The following is a 17,231-nucleotide window of genomic DNA, read 5'->3' on the forward strand; positions in this document are numbered from 1 at the left end:
AGAGGAAGCTACAAAAGGCAAGGGAGGAAACCTGGATCAGGATGCAGGATGCGAATCCCTGGTCCTCCCATGTCCTGGCTCCTGGTGGGCTGCTTCCAGCCTGGGTCCAGAAGGCAGGGGGAGGGGAGAGAAAAGATGCCGTCTAGGGACGCAGCCTCTTTCAGCATCCCACCTCCTCAGAAGCAATGTTTCCTTCCCCTCCTTGGGGTGAGGGTTCTGGGCTGCATGAACTAGAGGCCGTGGACCCTGTAACCACCTGAAGAACCATGGTCAGGATGCTTCCCCTCCTCATCCCTGTCCTGGAAGCTGCGGGGTCCCAACCTTTCCTCCCCGAACACCACCATCAAGAAAAGCCTCACTCGGATCCATGGCTCTTCCACAGGATTTATTGATCATATTTACATCTATTGCAAATAGTGAGAAGGCAGCAGGGGTCCAGCCTCAGACCTCATCTCTGCTCCAGAATTCGAGGACCTGCAACACCTGGGTCTTCCTGTCCCCCTGGGGGAGGGAGACCTGAGATGCAGAGATGATTCTTCTCACCCCTTCTTTCAGGGTCCTGGACCCCCTCCCTCAAGGCTTCTGGACCCAGAAGCTGCCTCATCAGCTCAAGGCACAAACACTGTGGTGAGGGGTGGGCAGGCAAGGCATGGGGTCACTCCAGACAGGCACCATCTGGCCCCATCCATCTGCCCTCCTTTGGTCCTGCCCTCTTTCTCCCCCTACTGGTCCCACACTGGCCAGGGCCTGGCTGGGTGGACACTTAAGAGCCCAGCCCAAGGCTCTTAACTCCTGGACCGTGGTCAGCCCTTAGAGGCTGGAGTCCAAGCACCATCAGTGTCCTGGAGTGGGGCAGCTTCCCTATCCTTGGAGGACAGTGTCAGAGAGAGCCAGCTGGAGGGGGGCTGTGGTAGAGACAGCTTGGCAGGGGGTCTCCTGCCCTCTTCCCCAGAGCATCCTGTCCCCATGCGGATGCAGAGGGCGGAGCTGGAGAGAAGGGAGGGCAGCGATGCTTTCCCAGGCTCTCCCTCTTTTTTTAATTTTTATTTCTTGGCCGCACCATTCGGTATGTGGGATCTTAGTTCCCCGACCAGGCACTGAACCCACGCCCCTTGCAGTGGAAGCACAGAGTCTTAATCACTGGGCCACCAGGGAAGCCCCTGCCAGGCTCTCCCATCTGCTTCCCGCTGGCTCCGAGCAACATCGCCCCAAGTCATGAATGAGATCCCCTCCGGGGGCCTCAGTGACTCTGGGGATTCAGGAGCCCAGGCTTCCACACCACCCTAGCTGGCAGGCCACGTGGGCACCCAGGGCGTGGGGCCTGAGGCTTGCCAGGAAGGAGCTACTGGGGAAACACAGATGAGGGACGGCTTCCTGGACGATGTGTGCCATCTCTGCCTGACCAGATCTCGCCTCAGCCTACGCCAAGAGGCGGACCACCCCGTTGTCAGAGCCCAGCAGGAGGTGGCGTTTGGTGGGCAGCAAGGCCAGGCTGGTGAGCGTGCCGCGGAAGTTCTCAGAGCTGAGCTTGGTGGTGGCCTGGGAAGGGGGCTCGAGCAGGGAGCAGACACCAATCTTGTTGGCCACAGTGCCGGTCACCACCTCGCTGCCGTACAAGTCGAAGGTGTGGATGGGGTCAGAGGCGGACTTGTAGTGGTGCGTGGGCTTCGGCTCCAGCTCCTTCCAGACAGTCAAGGAGTGGTCAGAGGAGGAGCTGACCAGGATGCTGCCCTCCACTGCCTGCCAGGGAGAGGGGAGAGCCTCAGTGGGGGCCGGAGTCGTCCTGTTCTCTCCTACATCTCCTCCCAGGAAGATGTGTCGTCCTGAGTCAGGGACAGGCTGCCACCCTCCTACATTACACCCTCCCACATTATATTAGCATCAGCTCATATGAGTATATTAAAGCATCATCGACCCAGTAATCATTGTAACTTGGGTGCTTACTACATGTAAGATGTTGTATCAAGCACATTCAACATCTTACCATGATTAATCTTCATAACAACTCTATGAGATAGGTGCTGCTGTTTCCATTTTACAGACAAAAAAAACTAAGGCTCAGGAAAGTTAAGTCATCATACAAGGTCACAGAGCCAGTAAGTGGCAGAGCCAGGACTAACATGCAGGCTGACCCCAGGGACCTCCTGATGCTTTCTTGGAAAGTCAGAATTTAGAGGCATCCAGAACCCAGATCAAACCAGTCAATCCTAAAGGAAACCAACCCTGAATATTGATTGGAAGGACTGATGCTGAAGCTGAAGCTCCAATACTTTGGCCACCTGAAGTGAAGAGCCAACTCATTGGAAAAGACCGTGATGCTGGGAAAGACTGAGGGCAGGAGGAGAAGGGGACAGCAGAGGATGAGATGGTTTGATGGCATCACCGACTCAACAGACATGAGTTTGAGCAAGCTCCAGGAGATAGTGAAGGACAGGGAACCCTGGCACACTATAGTCCATGGGGTCACAAATAGCTGGACACAACTGAGCAACGACAGAACCTAGGGGGCCCTGGAAGGAGCCAGGGGTGCCCTGCCCCCAGCAGTGGCAGTGCATGTCCCCTGGCTGCCACTTAGGTTGGGGAGGAACTCCCAATTGCCTGGAAAAACCCTCCCACAAATAGCCCTGTTCCTCCCTGCCTGGACCTCCCTGAGGTCTGTGATTGAAAAAATGGGGCGGGGTGGAGGTGGGAGCAGGATTCCCAGGCCTGACCTGCCCCTTCCCCCACCAGGACAGCCCCTTCCCCCACCAGGACAGCCCAGCAAGGGGCATGGACTCTGCTCAGTGGTCTGGGGGCAGTAAACAGCCTCCCAGCTGAGCTTTATTTAACCTGACTGGGTCATGGACAGGGCCTGACCCCTGATCCCCCAAGTAAGACAAATATGGACAAGGGTTATTCATTAGAACATCTCCAGGAAGCTCAGGGTCAGCTCGCCCCCTGGTTCCCGCCCCCGGGGCCCACCTCCTGCTCAAGTCCTTGAGGTGCAGTCTGGCTCCTGACCCGCCCTGCCTGTCAATCCTCCAGCAGGTATGAAGGACATCAGCAGGGGGGCCCGTCCTGGGTGGGCCCTAAGCAGAGGTGAGGGCTGGACCAGTCAGGCAGGAGGGGAGGGGACCTGGCCTGTCACCTTGATCTGCAGGATGTCCCCTTCGTGGGCAGGCCAGCCACGCAGAACTAGGCCCGTACGGGTGTCCAACAGCACCATGAAGCCCGAGGAGAAGCCGGCCACAACGCTCCGGCCACTGGGGCTGACAGCCAGGGAGCGGACGAGCCCGGGGTTCAGCCCGCTGCTCAGGCGAAACTCATGCTGCCGGCAGAGGAGGAAAAGCTGGGGCTCCACTGCCCAGTCCAACCCGTGTTTCCCCCCGCTAGGTGCAGCTCAGCCTCCAACCCCCAGAGCCTCATTACCCATCAAGGAGAGGCCCCCAGGATCCCTGGCCAGAGTCCCACCCCCACCCCGGAGGGTTTGCTGCTGCAGGTGATCTGTCTCCAGTGAAAAACTCCACCCTGGGCTCCTCTCTTCCTGGGGGGCAGGGGTGGGGGGAGGGGTTTCTCTCCTCCCTGCCAGGCACCCAGGTCAGGGCTGGAAAAAGGGTCGCTCCTGACCTGCAGGCCTGGCTTTCTGCAGTCCACAAAGCGCAGGGTCGAGTCAGAGCTGGCCATGGTGATGCTGGTGTGGGGGGCGGGCATGACGGCCACAGCAGTCAGGGGCACCCGGCTGTCCGATGGCTCCACCGTGCGAAGAGTCTTCCCTGTGAAGGAAAGACATGGTGGGTACGGGGTTCCAGTTACTGATGGAAGAGCCCCAATTCCTCCTATCCCACCTGCTGCTGCTGCTGCTAAGTCGCTTCAGTCGTGTCCGACTCTGTGCGACCCCATGGACAGCAGCCCACCAGGCTCCTCTGTCCCTGGGATTCTTCAGGCAACAATACTGGAGTGGGTTGCCATTTCCTTCTCCAATGCATGTATGCATGCTAAGTCGCTTCAGTCGTGTCCGACTCTGTGCGACCCCATAGACAGCGGCCCACCAGGCTCAGCTGTCCACAGGATTCTCTAGGCAAGAACATTGGAGTGGGTTGCATTTCCTTCTCCCCTATCCCCCCTACCCACCCCATACTTGCCTCCCACATCCCAGATCTCAACGAACACTAAGGATGTTTTTTGACCCTCCCATCTTTCTATTAACATCTCTGTGGCCATGCCAGGCTTCTCTATTCACGTAGCAAACTGGCTGAAAGCTACACCTTCCACCGTCTGCTTTGATCCTACTCCATCCCCCCAATCCCTGATTTTTAACCTTATTTTTCCCTACAATGACAACACAAAATAAGCAAGCAACTGTTTACTAACCAGGATACTACATGCTACATGTTAAGCCAAACCTCTACGCGTTATCTACTTAAGCATTTGTTCTGATTCCCATTTTGCAGATGGGAAAACTGACGTTTCCAGGGACTTCCCTGGTGGTCCAGTAGCTGGGGACTCTGCGCTGCTAATGCAGCGGGCACGGATTCAATCCCTGGTCGGGAAACTAGGATGCCACATGCCGGCAGCATGGCCAAAAGACTCACACACACACACACATACACATCGATGCTCCCAGCAGCAGGGGGACTTGCTCAGTCACTCAGCAAGGAAGCTGGCAGACCCTCACACTCAAGTCTGATGGATTCCAAGTCCTAAATGCTCTGTTCTGTGGACTCACTGCATCACCCCCAACCACACACCATTACACCCCAACCCACCACCCTTGGTAGAGGACAGAACCGCAGCTACAGAACAGGCCTCACCCGGGCCCGCTCACCTGTGAAGGGGTCCCAGACGTGCACAGCCCCGTCACAGCTCACTACACACTGCGGGGCCTCAAGCTGGCCCACGAAGAAGACGCTCTTGCGGTGTTGGGCGTAGACGAGGCGTGGGGCCGTCTCGCTGGTGCCGTCCCCGGAGTTGTAGAGTGGCCAGAGGCGCACGGTGCGGTCCTTGCTGCCGCTCAGAAAGAAGTCCTCGCCGCTCAGGGGCACCACGCACTTGACGGCCCCCGAGTGGCCTGGGAAGCTCTGCAGGCGGATCTGGTGGAAGTGGAAGTGGGCGTCCTGCTGGCTCACGCCAATCTCGTACTGCCAGTAGGCCAGCCAGTTCCCACTCAGCCCATGAGCGCTCCGCGGCAGCTCCCGCTTCAGCGCATTGTCCTCACTCTGGCTGCCAGGCTCCCCGCCGCCCACCCCAGAGATGGGGCCCAGAGGGCCGGGGCTGTCAGGCTGGGAGTCATTGGGGATCTGGATGCGGTTCCCAACCAGGACGCTCCCAAAGGTCCCCGAGTGGCTGTCGTCCTGGGGGCAGCCCCCACCCTGGGGGTCCCACTCCGGGCCGGTGCTGGGCGCGGTGGGCTCCACGCTGGCAGGGCTACGGCTGCTCGGGCTGATGCTGTCCAGGTACAGCCCCGCCAGCTCCCCTACCAGCTCGTGGTTGGGGACAATTTTCCGGATGATGTCACCTGGATGGGAGCGGGAGAGGTCCTGAGATGAAGGGAGATGGCCAGCAACTGCCGCCACCCACCCAAGGGGCTTGGGAACCACAGCACACAAGGAAGATACTGGCTGTGCAACTCTCAGCAAGTAACTCTTTGTCTCTGAGCCGGCTTCCTCCTCCCAGGAAAACCTGGATTCACGCCTTCAGTATGGACATGTGAGCATCTTTCCTATGAGCTGGGTGCCACGCCGGGCATCAGAAACAGAACAGGGACCAAGACACGTGATGCTCTGCCTCCCACGGCTCAGATGTCAGCGCAGGGATGACAACACATCCGACCAGGGCTGCTCATACTATTCAGGGAGATGACACATGTGGACACTCGGCACAGGGCCAGGCCTGCACAGGAAGCTACGTGAATGGTGGGCCGCTCATTCCTCTTGGGCGGCTCCTAAGACATCAGTCCGGCAGCCTGGCTCCCCTCCCTGCCCCAGGGACAGGCTAGGCCACTCCTGTGCCCCCCCACCCCCAACTGGCCAAAATTCAGTCTCTGTTTATATGTCACTGGGACTCAGAGGTCTAAGGCTCTGACCCAGAAAACTGCACCTAACAACCACTACTGACTCCAGGGACGGGAAGTGGGGCCCTCCCAGGGGAAGAACGGTAGCTGCAGAGGCTGGGAGGGGACACGATGCGGCAGTACCCAATAGGCAGGAGAAGGGCACGTAGATTGTGTATGCCATCTCCAAGGTGAACACCTTCTGCAGCTCGTCCAGCAGGGCGGGGTCCGCCGGACGCAGCTGCCCATCAGAGAAGGCCACCTCTGGCAGCTGGCCCTCACTGCGGCCCACGGACTCCAGCTTCAGATCCTGTGGGCAGGAAGCCCTGGGGAGTTAGCAGAGGCCATGGCCATTGGCCAGCCCGCAGCTGCCAGGTACATCTGCCCGGTACATCTGCCCACCTGGTGCTGAAGTTCATGCAGCTGAGAGAAGACACGAAAGAAGGTGGCCACAGGCTCACTCAGGTGCTGCTGGACCATCTCCTGTCCGATACGCAGGCAGATGAGGGCGATGAGGCTGATGGTCTTCATACACAGGACAGTCCGGGCCTGGGCTCCACTTGGGAACCTGCCAACAGAGATTATAAGCTCCAGTGATCCCCAGTCTAGAGGGCTCGTCCAGAATCTATTACAAGCTGTAAACAAAAGGGGCTGTAAGACCACCTCATCCAAACCAGATGAGGAAACGGAGGCACAGAAAAGTGTGGCTTGCTCAGGGTCACCCAGCCAGGATGAGGACCAGGATGTCTGACACCCCACTCCCACCCTGGGGTAGCCCCCTCTGCTGGGCTGCTCCCTGGTGGGGGATGTGGGCAGAGACTTACCCGGTGACGAGAGACGTGAGGAAGCTGAGCACGGGCAGCAAGACCTCGTGGCTGATTCGGGGCAGGATGTCCATGAGGGTGGTGTCCGAGAGGTACACGATGATTTTCTGGGTCAGCGTCACAGCAGCCAGCAGCCCCGCCTCCTTGCGGCTGTTCAGTCGACTGGGGCCCGAGGTGCTACCAGGGGCCACCTATGGCAACAGAGCAGATGAGGGCCAGGTGGCCCCACAGACCCCCTGTAACCCCCAGAAGTCCTGGGTCAGCCCTCAGGCTCCTCAGCACCCCCAGATCCCAACTGACCAGGTAGCTGATGTAGGGCAGGTACTGGTAGGTGAGGACAGGCTCCCCATAGAGGTGGGCGATGTGCAGGAGGCAGCTGAGCACGGGCGCCGACACTATGTCGCCCAGGATCGGTCTCTTCTGATAGATGTTGCCCACGCTCAGCGGGGGGCTCTCGCCATTGCCCCCGGTGAACTGCTGCCGGGTGGGCCCTGCCAAGGAAGGGCCAGCAGTCCTGAGCAGCCCGTGGACAGTGAGAGGGAGGAGGCCTTCGGGAACTGCAGTGGTCGCTCATGCTCACTCCAGCCTGGGGTCTCCTTGCACCCGACCCAAGCAAGGAAGGCACTCACAGCAGACTGGGACCCAGGAGGAGGTCTGAGATGAGAACGTGGAGGATCCACTACAGGGGGCCAGAGGGACAAAGAGCTGAAGGAAGCCCCATACTCAATCTTACCAACGTAACACGACGTCAGCAGGCGGAGCAGGTTCCGGGCCACATGGCGAGAGGCCACGGTGGGGCCGAGCTTGGCGGACAGCCAGCGGACCATCTTGCAGGCTGTATCTGCAGGGCGGGAGTAGTCCCTGAGTGCATCAGATAACAGGGGCTCACGACTCCCCCACCCCACCCCATGGGCCCCACCTAGTGACACTGGTCCCAGCTCCACCCAGGAGCCCAGCCTGAGCGTGGTGGCCCCAAGGCCCCACCCTCCCTTTAGCAGAGCAGCCTGTGGGAGTCTGGCTTTGGGGCAGCTCCAGGCACCTCTGTGAAGTGAAAGTCGCTCAATCGTGTCCGACTCTTTGGGACCCTGTGGACCATACAGTCCATGGAATTCTCCAAGCCAAAATACTGGAATGGGTAGCCTTTTCCTTCTCCAGGGGATCTTCACAACCCAGGGATTGAACCCAGGTCTCCCGCATTGCAGGCGGATTCTTTACCAGCTGAGCCACAAGGGAAGCCCTACTTGGGCACAAACTGCAGGAAGGTTACTCTTATGGTGACTCTCCCCCAATTCCTAAATGAGAAGGTGCCCTCCACCCTCTCCGTTTCTCTTCACTCTCTCAGTCTAACCACACTGGCCTTTCACAGGTTCTTGAATGGAACCATGACAGCCTCAGAGCCTCACACATGCTGTTCCCTCTGCCCGGAATGCCCTTCCCACCACAGACCCTGCCATGTTTGCCCAGCTTCCTCCTCCTCATTGAACTTCCACCAGCACTACTTTCAAGGAAGTCTTCTCTGACCCCTGAAAACGAGATCTAAGTCCCACTTTATGTTCCCTCGTAGTACCCAGCCACGTTCTTTGCAGCACTAACAGAACTCCTGCCTACAGCGTGGCATCTCCTCTGCTAGACATGAGCTCTAGGAGGGCAGGCCCGCATCTCTGCTGTGTGTAGATCGGCTCCATCCACCACTCGGTGCAGAGCTCAGCAGATGACGACCATCAGACCAACACCTCCAGGCCCAAGAACTCACCAAGAAGGATCTTCTGTTCTTTGCCCTCCGACTGCTCGGTCAGCGGCTCCTCTTCTTCCTCCCCGTTGGCCCCGGCGTCGCCAGCCACAACCGTATCCATGGACAGCACAGTGTCGGAGAGCGTGAGCTCGGATGTCTCAGGGACCTCTTCTTGTTCGCCCTCCCCCTCCCCCACCTCCAACACCACACAGCCTTCCTCCTCCTCCTCGTCCTCCTCGGAGCCCTCGCTTTGCTTCAAGTCTTGGCTGCTGTCGCCTGACCTGAGGCTGCTCTTGTCCATCGGGACGCCCCCCTCGTCGGCCACCCGCTCCTCGCCCAGGGAGGCCTCACTGGTGCTGCTCTTGTCGCTCAGCCGGCCCAGGCTCACAGCCTCAGCCTCCTGGGGCTGAGGGGACTCAGCCACGTAGAGCCCGGCCTGGAAGTCCTCCGTCTCGGGGAGGTCAGCCTGGTCGTGGAAGCTGACGCCAGAGGTGTAGTCCGGGAGCCCCAGGCCCGAGGTAGCCGCAGGCTCCCTTTCCATGTGAATCTCCTCCTCAAAGGCACAGGACCCGGGCCCGGACCCCAGGAGCCCACTTTCCTCATCCTCGGCGGCCCCCGCCAGGCCCTTGTTTTCCTCCTGGGAGGCCTCCACGCCAGCCAACACCTGCAGGACGTGGGGCAGGAGGTGGACAAGAAAGGCCTGCAGGCCCAGCCGCACCATCAGCTGGGCCACAAAGCAGTCAGTGTACAGGTAGAAGCGGCCGTGGAGCTGGCAGGGGCTCTCGTAGGCCCCAATGAGAGGCTTCAGAAGGTACTTATTGGCATTCTTGGGGCCCAGGGCCTTGGCTACAGGTTCAAATAGGTACCAGGCCGCATACACGGCCGTGTGCTCCTCAGACATGAGTGACAGCACAAAAGGCAGCAAGATCTCCAAGCCCTCAGGGGTGATGTCACTCAGAACGGCACCCAGCTGCTGCCACAGGGCAAAGACCAGCTCCCGCCCCTGGGCCTCGTCCTCCACGCGCCTCACCTGGTACAGGAGGATGAATTTGTGCAGCGCGGGGAAGTATGGGGGGAAGGGGACCACAGAGCTGAAGGGGCTGAGGAGCTGGGCGGGGCAGGGTGGGGGCAATCCCTGGGAGACGGGCCTATATGTAAACAGTGGGTCCAGCTTGCCCCTCCCTGCAACCACGGGGCCTTGAGGGCCACTCAGCTGCAGAAGTGTGTCCAGCACGGGCTGCAGAGACACCGGGACCTCCTTGGGATGGCGTGCACAGAGCCCCTGCACAGCCTTGAAGCGTACCCACAAAGGTGCATCAGGCTGTAGTGTCCGGACCCTGGTGGCAAACACCATCTCAGCCAACAGGACCCCCAGAGCCTGCATGTCCCGATGAAAGAGGTCCCGCAGCTGCACGGGGGGCTGAACCCAGGGTTGCTCAGGCACCTCCAAGCGGCCCCCTAGGCCTTTGGTCAAGAAGTTGCCTAGTTTCTCCAGCTCCTCCAGAGCCTGCAGAGGACTGAAGCCCTCCGGAAGAAGAATCTTGCCCTCCTCACCTTCCCTGGGGTCTGTCCCAGCAGCTCTGTTCCGACGGCCCGGTCGAGAGGCTGAGGCCCCTGAGAAAGGCAAGAGGCCTGGCGGGACTTGACTGGAGGACGAAGTAGAGGAGGGAGACGGTCCCAGCTGGTCACCTGTCTTCCCAGCGAGAGAGATGGAATCCAGAGCTTCTGTGGCCTGCTCCAACTCATCTTCCCCTACCCCGGGCCTGTCCCTGGCCCAGCCAGCCTCACAGGGAGTAGCCTCCAAAACTGTCCTGCCCATCCCATTTGTAAGCTGTGCAGGGAAGTCCTCCCGGCCTGTGCTCTCCTGGATGGTGTGGAACCATAGCCTGGGGACGAGGGGAGGTTCAGGGGCGAGGGCAGGGGCCCCTGCCAGGCGCTGGGGATGTGGCTGATCGAAGAGCTGTACCACGCCATAGCTGGTCAGGTGTGTGTGGGCGTCCACCAGGTGCAGACACACGTTCTTCTCCTTCACAGCCTCCTTGCCCTGTAGTTTGTAGCCAAAGGTGAGGTCAATCCAGTGGTGTAGGTCCTGGGACACCTCTCGGCTCTCCAGCAGCGCCCGGTGGGCAGCCACGAACTCCTGGTTGGAGCAGCACCAGGCCGGCACATCCAGGTCAGGCATGTCAGGGTGGATGGAGCAGAAGATGGAGGGGTCGGTGTAGAACTCGGGAATGCACTCATCTGGAGTCCAGCTCTGCATTCGCTCCATGCTGGCCGGGTACTCGTGGGGCTCCCACTGCGCCCTCACGTGTCCACAGAGCACAGACCGGGGTGTGCGCCGGGCCTTGTACACATAGTAGGTAATGTCAGAAAGCACGTCGGAGATGTGGTGAGGGACGTGAGGTGGCTCCCCGCCGCCTGCACCCCCTGCCACAAACGCCTGCCGGGTCATCTCATATGTGAAGTCCAGCTGCTTATCCCCCTTGTTGAGGCGGAACTTGGACTTGCGCAGGTCTCTGAAGCGCCCACGGGGCGCGGTGAAGTCAACCACCCAGGGCAGCACCGGGTGGTAGTTGGGGTCCCCCTGCCGCCGACCTGCCAACCGATTCAGTTGCATGAGGTAGTGAAAGTTGCTAATGCGGCCGTGGACCCAGTCTAGCACAAGGCCCCTGAGCTCCTCCTGGCAGGTGGGACACCCAGGTCCCCGTCGTCCCTCCTCGCCAGGCTCGACACCTGCCCCGTTTCTTGCTTCCGGGGTCTCCTCATCCCCTGCCTCCTCGGGCCTCTCATAAGCACTCAGGTCCAGGCGGAGCTCGCTACAAAGTTTCTCATCCACCGCGATGTGGTGCAAAGACAGGGCCCCGCAGGCCAGTCCCTGGTGGTGACAGGCATCCATGGCCCTCAGCACACGGAAGAGAATGAAGAGCACCTTGGCTTGGCTGTTGGTCAGCTTGGCGGGGCTGAAGGTGACCACATCGTGCAGGGAGAACTGCACATACGGGTAGACCACGTAGAGCATCTCCGGTGACTCCAACAGAGCCTCGGCTCTCAGAAGACTGGGAGAGGCAGGGCAGCCCCGAGGGGCACAGGGGCCTTCTCTGGCATATGAGGGGCACTGTGCAGCTTCACCCAGTGGCAGGAAAGGGCAACCATAGACCCTCTGCAGAGCCTGTCGCACTGAATCCAGGGCAGGGACAGCCGCGGGGGCAGGGCTATGACTGTAGGGCTGCCCGTAAGTATGATACGCGTGGCGCCACAGGTTGCGATAATTCTGGGCAGCCACATCCTGCATGAAGCGAGTGAGGGTCTCCGGGGTGCTGGACCCCTCCTCAAAAGGCAGGCCGCCCAGCGCGTAGGAGAGCCTTCGTTTCCGCAGCCCGTGCACCTCCACTCGAGTCCAGCCGGCAGGCAGCCTCTGCACGGAGCGTTGCAAGAGAGTCCTGACTTCCGCTTCGCTCAGGCCTTCGGCGCGCGGACAGGGTCCCGGGGGCAGCCTGCGCTCGCGGAGGCTGGCCAGCCAGCGCGCGGGCACTAGAGCCACCACGTGTGCGCCCCCCGGGGCCGGAGCCAGCTGTCGGGCATCGATGTTCAGGTCCCTCTCCACGCTCCGGAGCAGCTCCTCCATGTCGGGGCTCGGGGGCGGTGACCAGTCCTCCGCCTTCGCGGTAAGCGCGACTTCCCGCCCCCTGCTCCCCAGGGCCATCCCCTCTTGGCCGCCTGGGGGCAGCGCGGGGCTGAGCCCGGCCACAGCCCCCCTCGCCTCGGCTTCCGGGATGCCAGGTGGGTAGGGGTGAGCGAGGGACGGGGGCTGGGGCGGAGGAGGCGGGGATGGGCCGGGGACAGAGTGGGGCCGCGGGGGCGCTCTTACCCCTCCGCAGGGTCCTGCGCTCCGGGCGCGGCCGGGAGGGGGCTGAGGGGCGCCAGCGCCAGGCTCCACCGTGACGGGTCAGCTGACGCTGCTCACGTGATCGCCCCGGTACGGAAACAACCGCACGTGGCTCGACTGAGCCCGGGAACCCCGCCTCCTCTAGGCCGCGCCACCGCCCGCCGGCCTCTCCTTCCCCGCACCCTGCTAGGCCTGGTGGCGGCTTCGCTTCCTCCCGGGCTGAATCGGGCAGGGGTGGGGGCTATGAGCGGCCCACGAGACTTCCCTTTCCCTCCTTACTTCCTCCTTCAAGCGCTGAGACGCGGACCTAGGGAGGGTTTCCCTTAGAGAGGGCAGCCTTTAACCAGGTGATCACCCCCGCCGCCGCAGCCGCCGCAGCCGCCGCCACAACCACCTCGCTCTGGTTTTACCGATAAGAAACCTGAAGCAGAGCTGGGACTTTTCACGTTAAGTCCCTTCACCGCCTCTATGCTGCCTTCCAAAAGAAAGAGCTTTTAATTTTCCGAAGTTTCAGTAGTAACATTACATTTGGCCCTGGCAACACTCAGTGATTTAGGAAGGGCGGTTATTATTGTTCATATTTTACAGGTAAAAAAACAAGAACCTCCGAAGAGGCTTTTCCAAGTGGCAGCATGGAAACTCACCAAACTGGGGCACAGATCTGCTCTGGAGTCTTCCCCACTGACAGCTCTTTTAAAGCCTTTTTTTTTTTTTTCTAATAATAAAATAAAAATTCTGGGCAATCTTGGGGAGAGAAGTTGACCAGGCTGAAAAGCCAGGATGGAAATGTTCCCCCAAGACTTCCTGTTGAAGATCTGCTTCTGCTGTATGACAGAGCCTGCCTGCTGTTGTCTGAGCCTTGCAGATGCCACCATGGCTGGGGGGATGGTGCAGCACGTCAGGGAGCAGAAACCAGCGAGCTGGGCCAGAACTACAGGACTCCTTCAAGAGGTCTCGGTTCTGACTCATTTACAGGATTGACAGGCCATTGTGTTCAGCGAGTGGCCAATATCTCTCTTTTTCCAGTCCTACTCCTAGAAGGAGAGTTTGCCTCATGTAGGAGTCTGGTGTGGAGGTGTGGGAGCTCCATAAAGGCACTTAAGAAAAAAATGAAGTCCTAATTAGAGAGGAGCAGGAATGGCTCAGCCATAATTTGATTTCATCTGTATCCTTCTTGAAAAAAGCAGCTAGAACCGCTGATGTGCTTGGTCACATGACCTTGACCGGTAATAACAGCTACCATTTACAGAACACTGATCAGGAGCCAGGCATCTTGCTAAGCAGTTTGCATACTTTAAATTCTCACCCCAACCCTTTTTAAGAGGATAGTTTTAGATCCGTTTTAGGATGAGGAAGCTGACTACTTTAAGTAATTTGCTTAGGTCCCATAGCTAGGAAGTGGTAGAACCAGGATTCAAATCTAGGCCTGGCTCATTCTAAAACTAATGTTCTTTGTACTCCTTGGCCAAGTACTATTTTGTTTTTAATTAAAAAAAAAAAAAAAAATTTGGCCATGCCTGTGGCATGTGGGATCTCAGTTCCCCAACCAGGAATGGACCCTGTGCTCCCTGCAGTAAAAGCACAGAAAATTAACCACTAGATCTCCAGGGAAGTCCCTTGTTTTGTTTTTTTAATTTTATTGGAGTATAGTTGACTTGCAGTGTTGTGTTAGTTTCAAGTGTACAGCAAAGTGATTCAGTTATACATACACATATATTCATTCTTTTTCAGATACTTTTCATATAAGTTATTACAGAATACTGAGGAGAGTTCCATGTGCTGTATGGTAGGTCTCTGTTGGTTATCTGTTTTATATATAGTAGTGTGTGTGTGTTAATCCCAAGCTCCTAATTTGTCCCTCCCCCACTGTTTTCCCTTTGGTAACCATCATGCTATATTGTTTTTTTTCACCTGGGAAATTATGTGTTCTTAACAATCTTGTCCATTCTAAAGGAGGTCCGTCCTGGGTGTTCTTTGGAAGGAATGATGCTAAAGCTGAAACTCCAGTACTTTGGCCACCTCATGCGAAGAGTTGACTCATTGGAAGACTCTGATGCTGGGAGGGATTGGGGGCAAGAGGAGAAGGGGACGACAGAGGATGAGATGGCTGGATGGCATCACCGACTCGATGGACATGAGTTTGAGTGAACTCCAGTAGTTGGTGATGGACAGGGAGGCCTGGCGTGCTGCAATTCATGGGGTCGCAAAGAGTCGGACACGACTGAGTGACTGAACTGAACTGAACAATCTTGTATCCTCAACATTGGTCTAAATACCTAAGACCAGAGGAGGTTCTGGAGGTAGTGCCTGCTTCTTGCGTGCTGCGTGTTAAGCTGCTTCAATTGTGTCCAACTCTTGGTGACCCCATGGACTGTGGCGCTCCAGGCTCTGTCCACGGGATTCTGCAGGCAAGAATACTGGAGTGGGTAGCCACTCCCTTTTCCAGGGGATCTTCCCAACCCAGGGATCGAACCCACGTCTCATGACTCCTGCACTGGCAGGCGGGTTCTTTACCACTAGTGCACCTGAGCCTGCTTCTTAGTACCAACAAAATTTTGCAGTCTTCTTTGCTCTGCTTTCAGTTTACCTAGAGTAAGGAGGCATTCCTTTTTCTTTCTTCAAGTTTGTGTGTGCCCTGCCCTCTAGTGGTTTTAGCTTGTAATGCACCAATGACCTTGAGTGTAACTAACCTTATCTCTTAAGAGTTCTTTCCATTTCTCATATTGAGATGTCTTTGCAATACTGGGCACTGGTGTTCTAAAATTCTGGGGTAATGACACCTTCCCCAGTTCAAACCCTAAGACCGTGGTTTTTCAAATGTTATGACGTACTTCTGATTGAGACCTCTGGAATCTGAATTTTTAACAAGCACTAGGTATTTCTGATGCAGGCAATCTGCAGGCCACATTTTGAAATACTGTGTCCTGTAATAACTCTGTTTCCAAATGCTCCCTGAATCTCAGCCCAAGCACCCTTGGGCTTCGGGGGATCTGGCACCAAGTCAGCGACTCTCCTTCACCAAACCCCATATTGAGTTTCTCGGAGGTCACGGCTTGGATGGTCAGGGAGGAAGCCTGCAGCAGTCCCGACAGTCAGCCTGTGCTGATGTAGCTTAGCTCTTGCCAATGTGGCAAGGAGAAAAGTGAAGGAAGCTAAAGTTTAGTGCACCAACTCTGAGTCAGGTATTGTGCTAGGTGTTTTCAAACATATTCTTTTTTAAAACCCTACAATAAGCCATGATTTTATTATTCATTCAATTTTGTAGATGAGGAAATTGCGGCTCAGAGATGTGAAGTATCTTCATCGAGCTTACAGGTGGTAAGAGTTGGAATTTGAATCCAAGTTTGTCTAACTCAGTGGTTCTAAATGGAGGGCGATTTTGGCCCCCAGGGGACATCTGGTCAGTCTGGAGACAATTTTGATTGTCATAAGTCGGTGGGAGGGGTTGTGCTAAAGGCACCTAGTGAGCTGAGGATCCCAGTAAACAAGCTACTGTGTACAGGACAGCTCCCACAAGTGCTGTGATCAAAAACCCTGGGCTCAAAGCCTGTTGCTTTTGCCCTACACAGTGGCAGGATGGCAATATGGTAAGTTAGAACAAAACAGGAAAGGGCCTATCCCAAGGGTCTTGGGTGAGAAGAAGGGAACAGGACTTCTGTGCTAAGCATAATGGTAAACGGGGGCAGCTGGTGAGATTTCTCTTTCTTCCAAGCTTGGCCAAGACCCTGCTCAGTTTCTCCCAACCTTGCCAAGTCAGTCCTGGGACTTCACACTAAGCTTGTCCTGGAGTGACCCCGACTCCCAGCTCAGGGCTGAGCAAAATATTTACCTGGGTCTTCCAGCACAGGACTTCCTAGCCAAAGCCCCTGGTTCCTGGGGCCTTTGTGCTCCACCTGCGGCCCCTGGGAGGTTCCACATTAGCACCTTTGGCAAGGCGGGGGGATGGGGAGGTGAAAATATAAAAAAATGGAGCAGTGTAAAAAATGTATATGGAGTAATGGGCAAAGCCAGGAGGATCTCCTTAGCAGGACCCTGTCTGGGGAGGAACCTGAGAGGGAGTAGTGGGGAGCTGGCCTGGAAAGCAGAGTTCTGACACTGGGGAGGCTCCTTTCCACAGCCATTTTTCTCCTCCAGGTTTGGACTGTAGATTCACGGGACCTTCCCCAGTACCCATTCCGAGAGCACCCACACACCCAGGCAGCCACCATTCCGGGCTTCCCCAATACTGGCCTCCCAACTAGACCAGGGGAGGGCGAGTCTGAGCTGACTGTGCTGACAGGAAATACCTCTCGTTCCACGCTCAGAGCCTCTGAAGACCTAACCAGCAGACAGGGGCGGGAGAGGAGGGAGAGAGGAGGGAGGAAGAAGGGGAGCGTCGGGGAGGGAGGAGATGGGGGAGGGTGGGGGAGGGAGGCAGCCTTGGAGTGAGAGAGAGGAAAGAACGTACAAGCAGGTCCCCCATATTTGGGGTTTCATCTTCCTTTGCTCACCACCCATGGAGGGGGGGCGAGGGCGGAGAAGAAGGGGATAGAGGAGGGTAGAACTGGAGGAGGATGTGGTAACAGCTGATTCGTCCCCTGAGGTCACACTTTCCAACAATCAGCTGTTACCGGGGTGGAAGGCAGGAAGTTTCCTTAAAGGCACAATGTTCTGAACACAGGTTCGGCATTCTGGGGCTCGTAGGAGCCATAGCAATCGCTTGATGGAGCCTGTCTTTCGTGCAGAAGGAACTACCTCACACTCTAGGCTGTTACCTTCACC

General features: G+C 57.5%; 1 protein-coding gene across 1 annotated transcript; it reads right to left on the reverse strand.

Annotated features, from left to right (window-relative positions):
- Nucleotides 1-366: 366 nt before the first annotated feature.
- WDR81 (WD repeat domain 81) lies at nt 367-12,660 on the reverse strand. The gene is made up of 10 exons (XM_005888243.2): nt 8,606-12,660; nt 7,586-7,693; nt 7,153-7,343; nt 6,853-7,043; nt 6,431-6,596; nt 6,173-6,338; nt 4,805-5,494; nt 3,607-3,752; nt 3,128-3,307; nt 367-1,740 (listed from the first exon to the last, which is right to left on the reverse strand). Exons 1-10 carry the CDS (start codon nt 12,285-12,287, stop codon nt 1,420-1,422), a joined length of 5,841 nt encoding a protein of 1,946 aa, XP_005888305.1. The 5' UTR covers nt 12,288-12,660; the 3' UTR covers nt 367-1,419.
- Nucleotides 12,661-17,231: the final 4,571 nt, after the last annotated feature.

This window comes from Bos mutus, chromosome 19, assembly GCF_027580195.1.
Source record: "Bos mutus isolate GX-2022 chromosome 19, NWIPB_WYAK_1.1, whole genome shotgun sequence".
NCBI lineage: Eukaryota > Metazoa > Chordata > Mammalia > Artiodactyla > Bovidae > Bos > Bos mutus.

Coding starts and splice junctions, on each gene's coding strand:
- WDR81 (XM_005888243.2), bottom strand. CDS start 12,287: ATGGCCCTGGGGAGCAGGGGGCGGGAAGTCGCGCTTACCGCGAAGGCG. Junction 7,694..8,605: donor AGAACAGAAGATCCTTCTTG/GTGAGTTCTTGG, acceptor CCCGCCCTGCAG/ATACAGCCTGCAAGATGGTC. Junction 1,741..3,127: donor GGGACATCCTGCAGATCAAG/GTGACAGGCCAG, acceptor TCTCCCTGGCAG/GCAGTGGAGGGCAGCATCCT.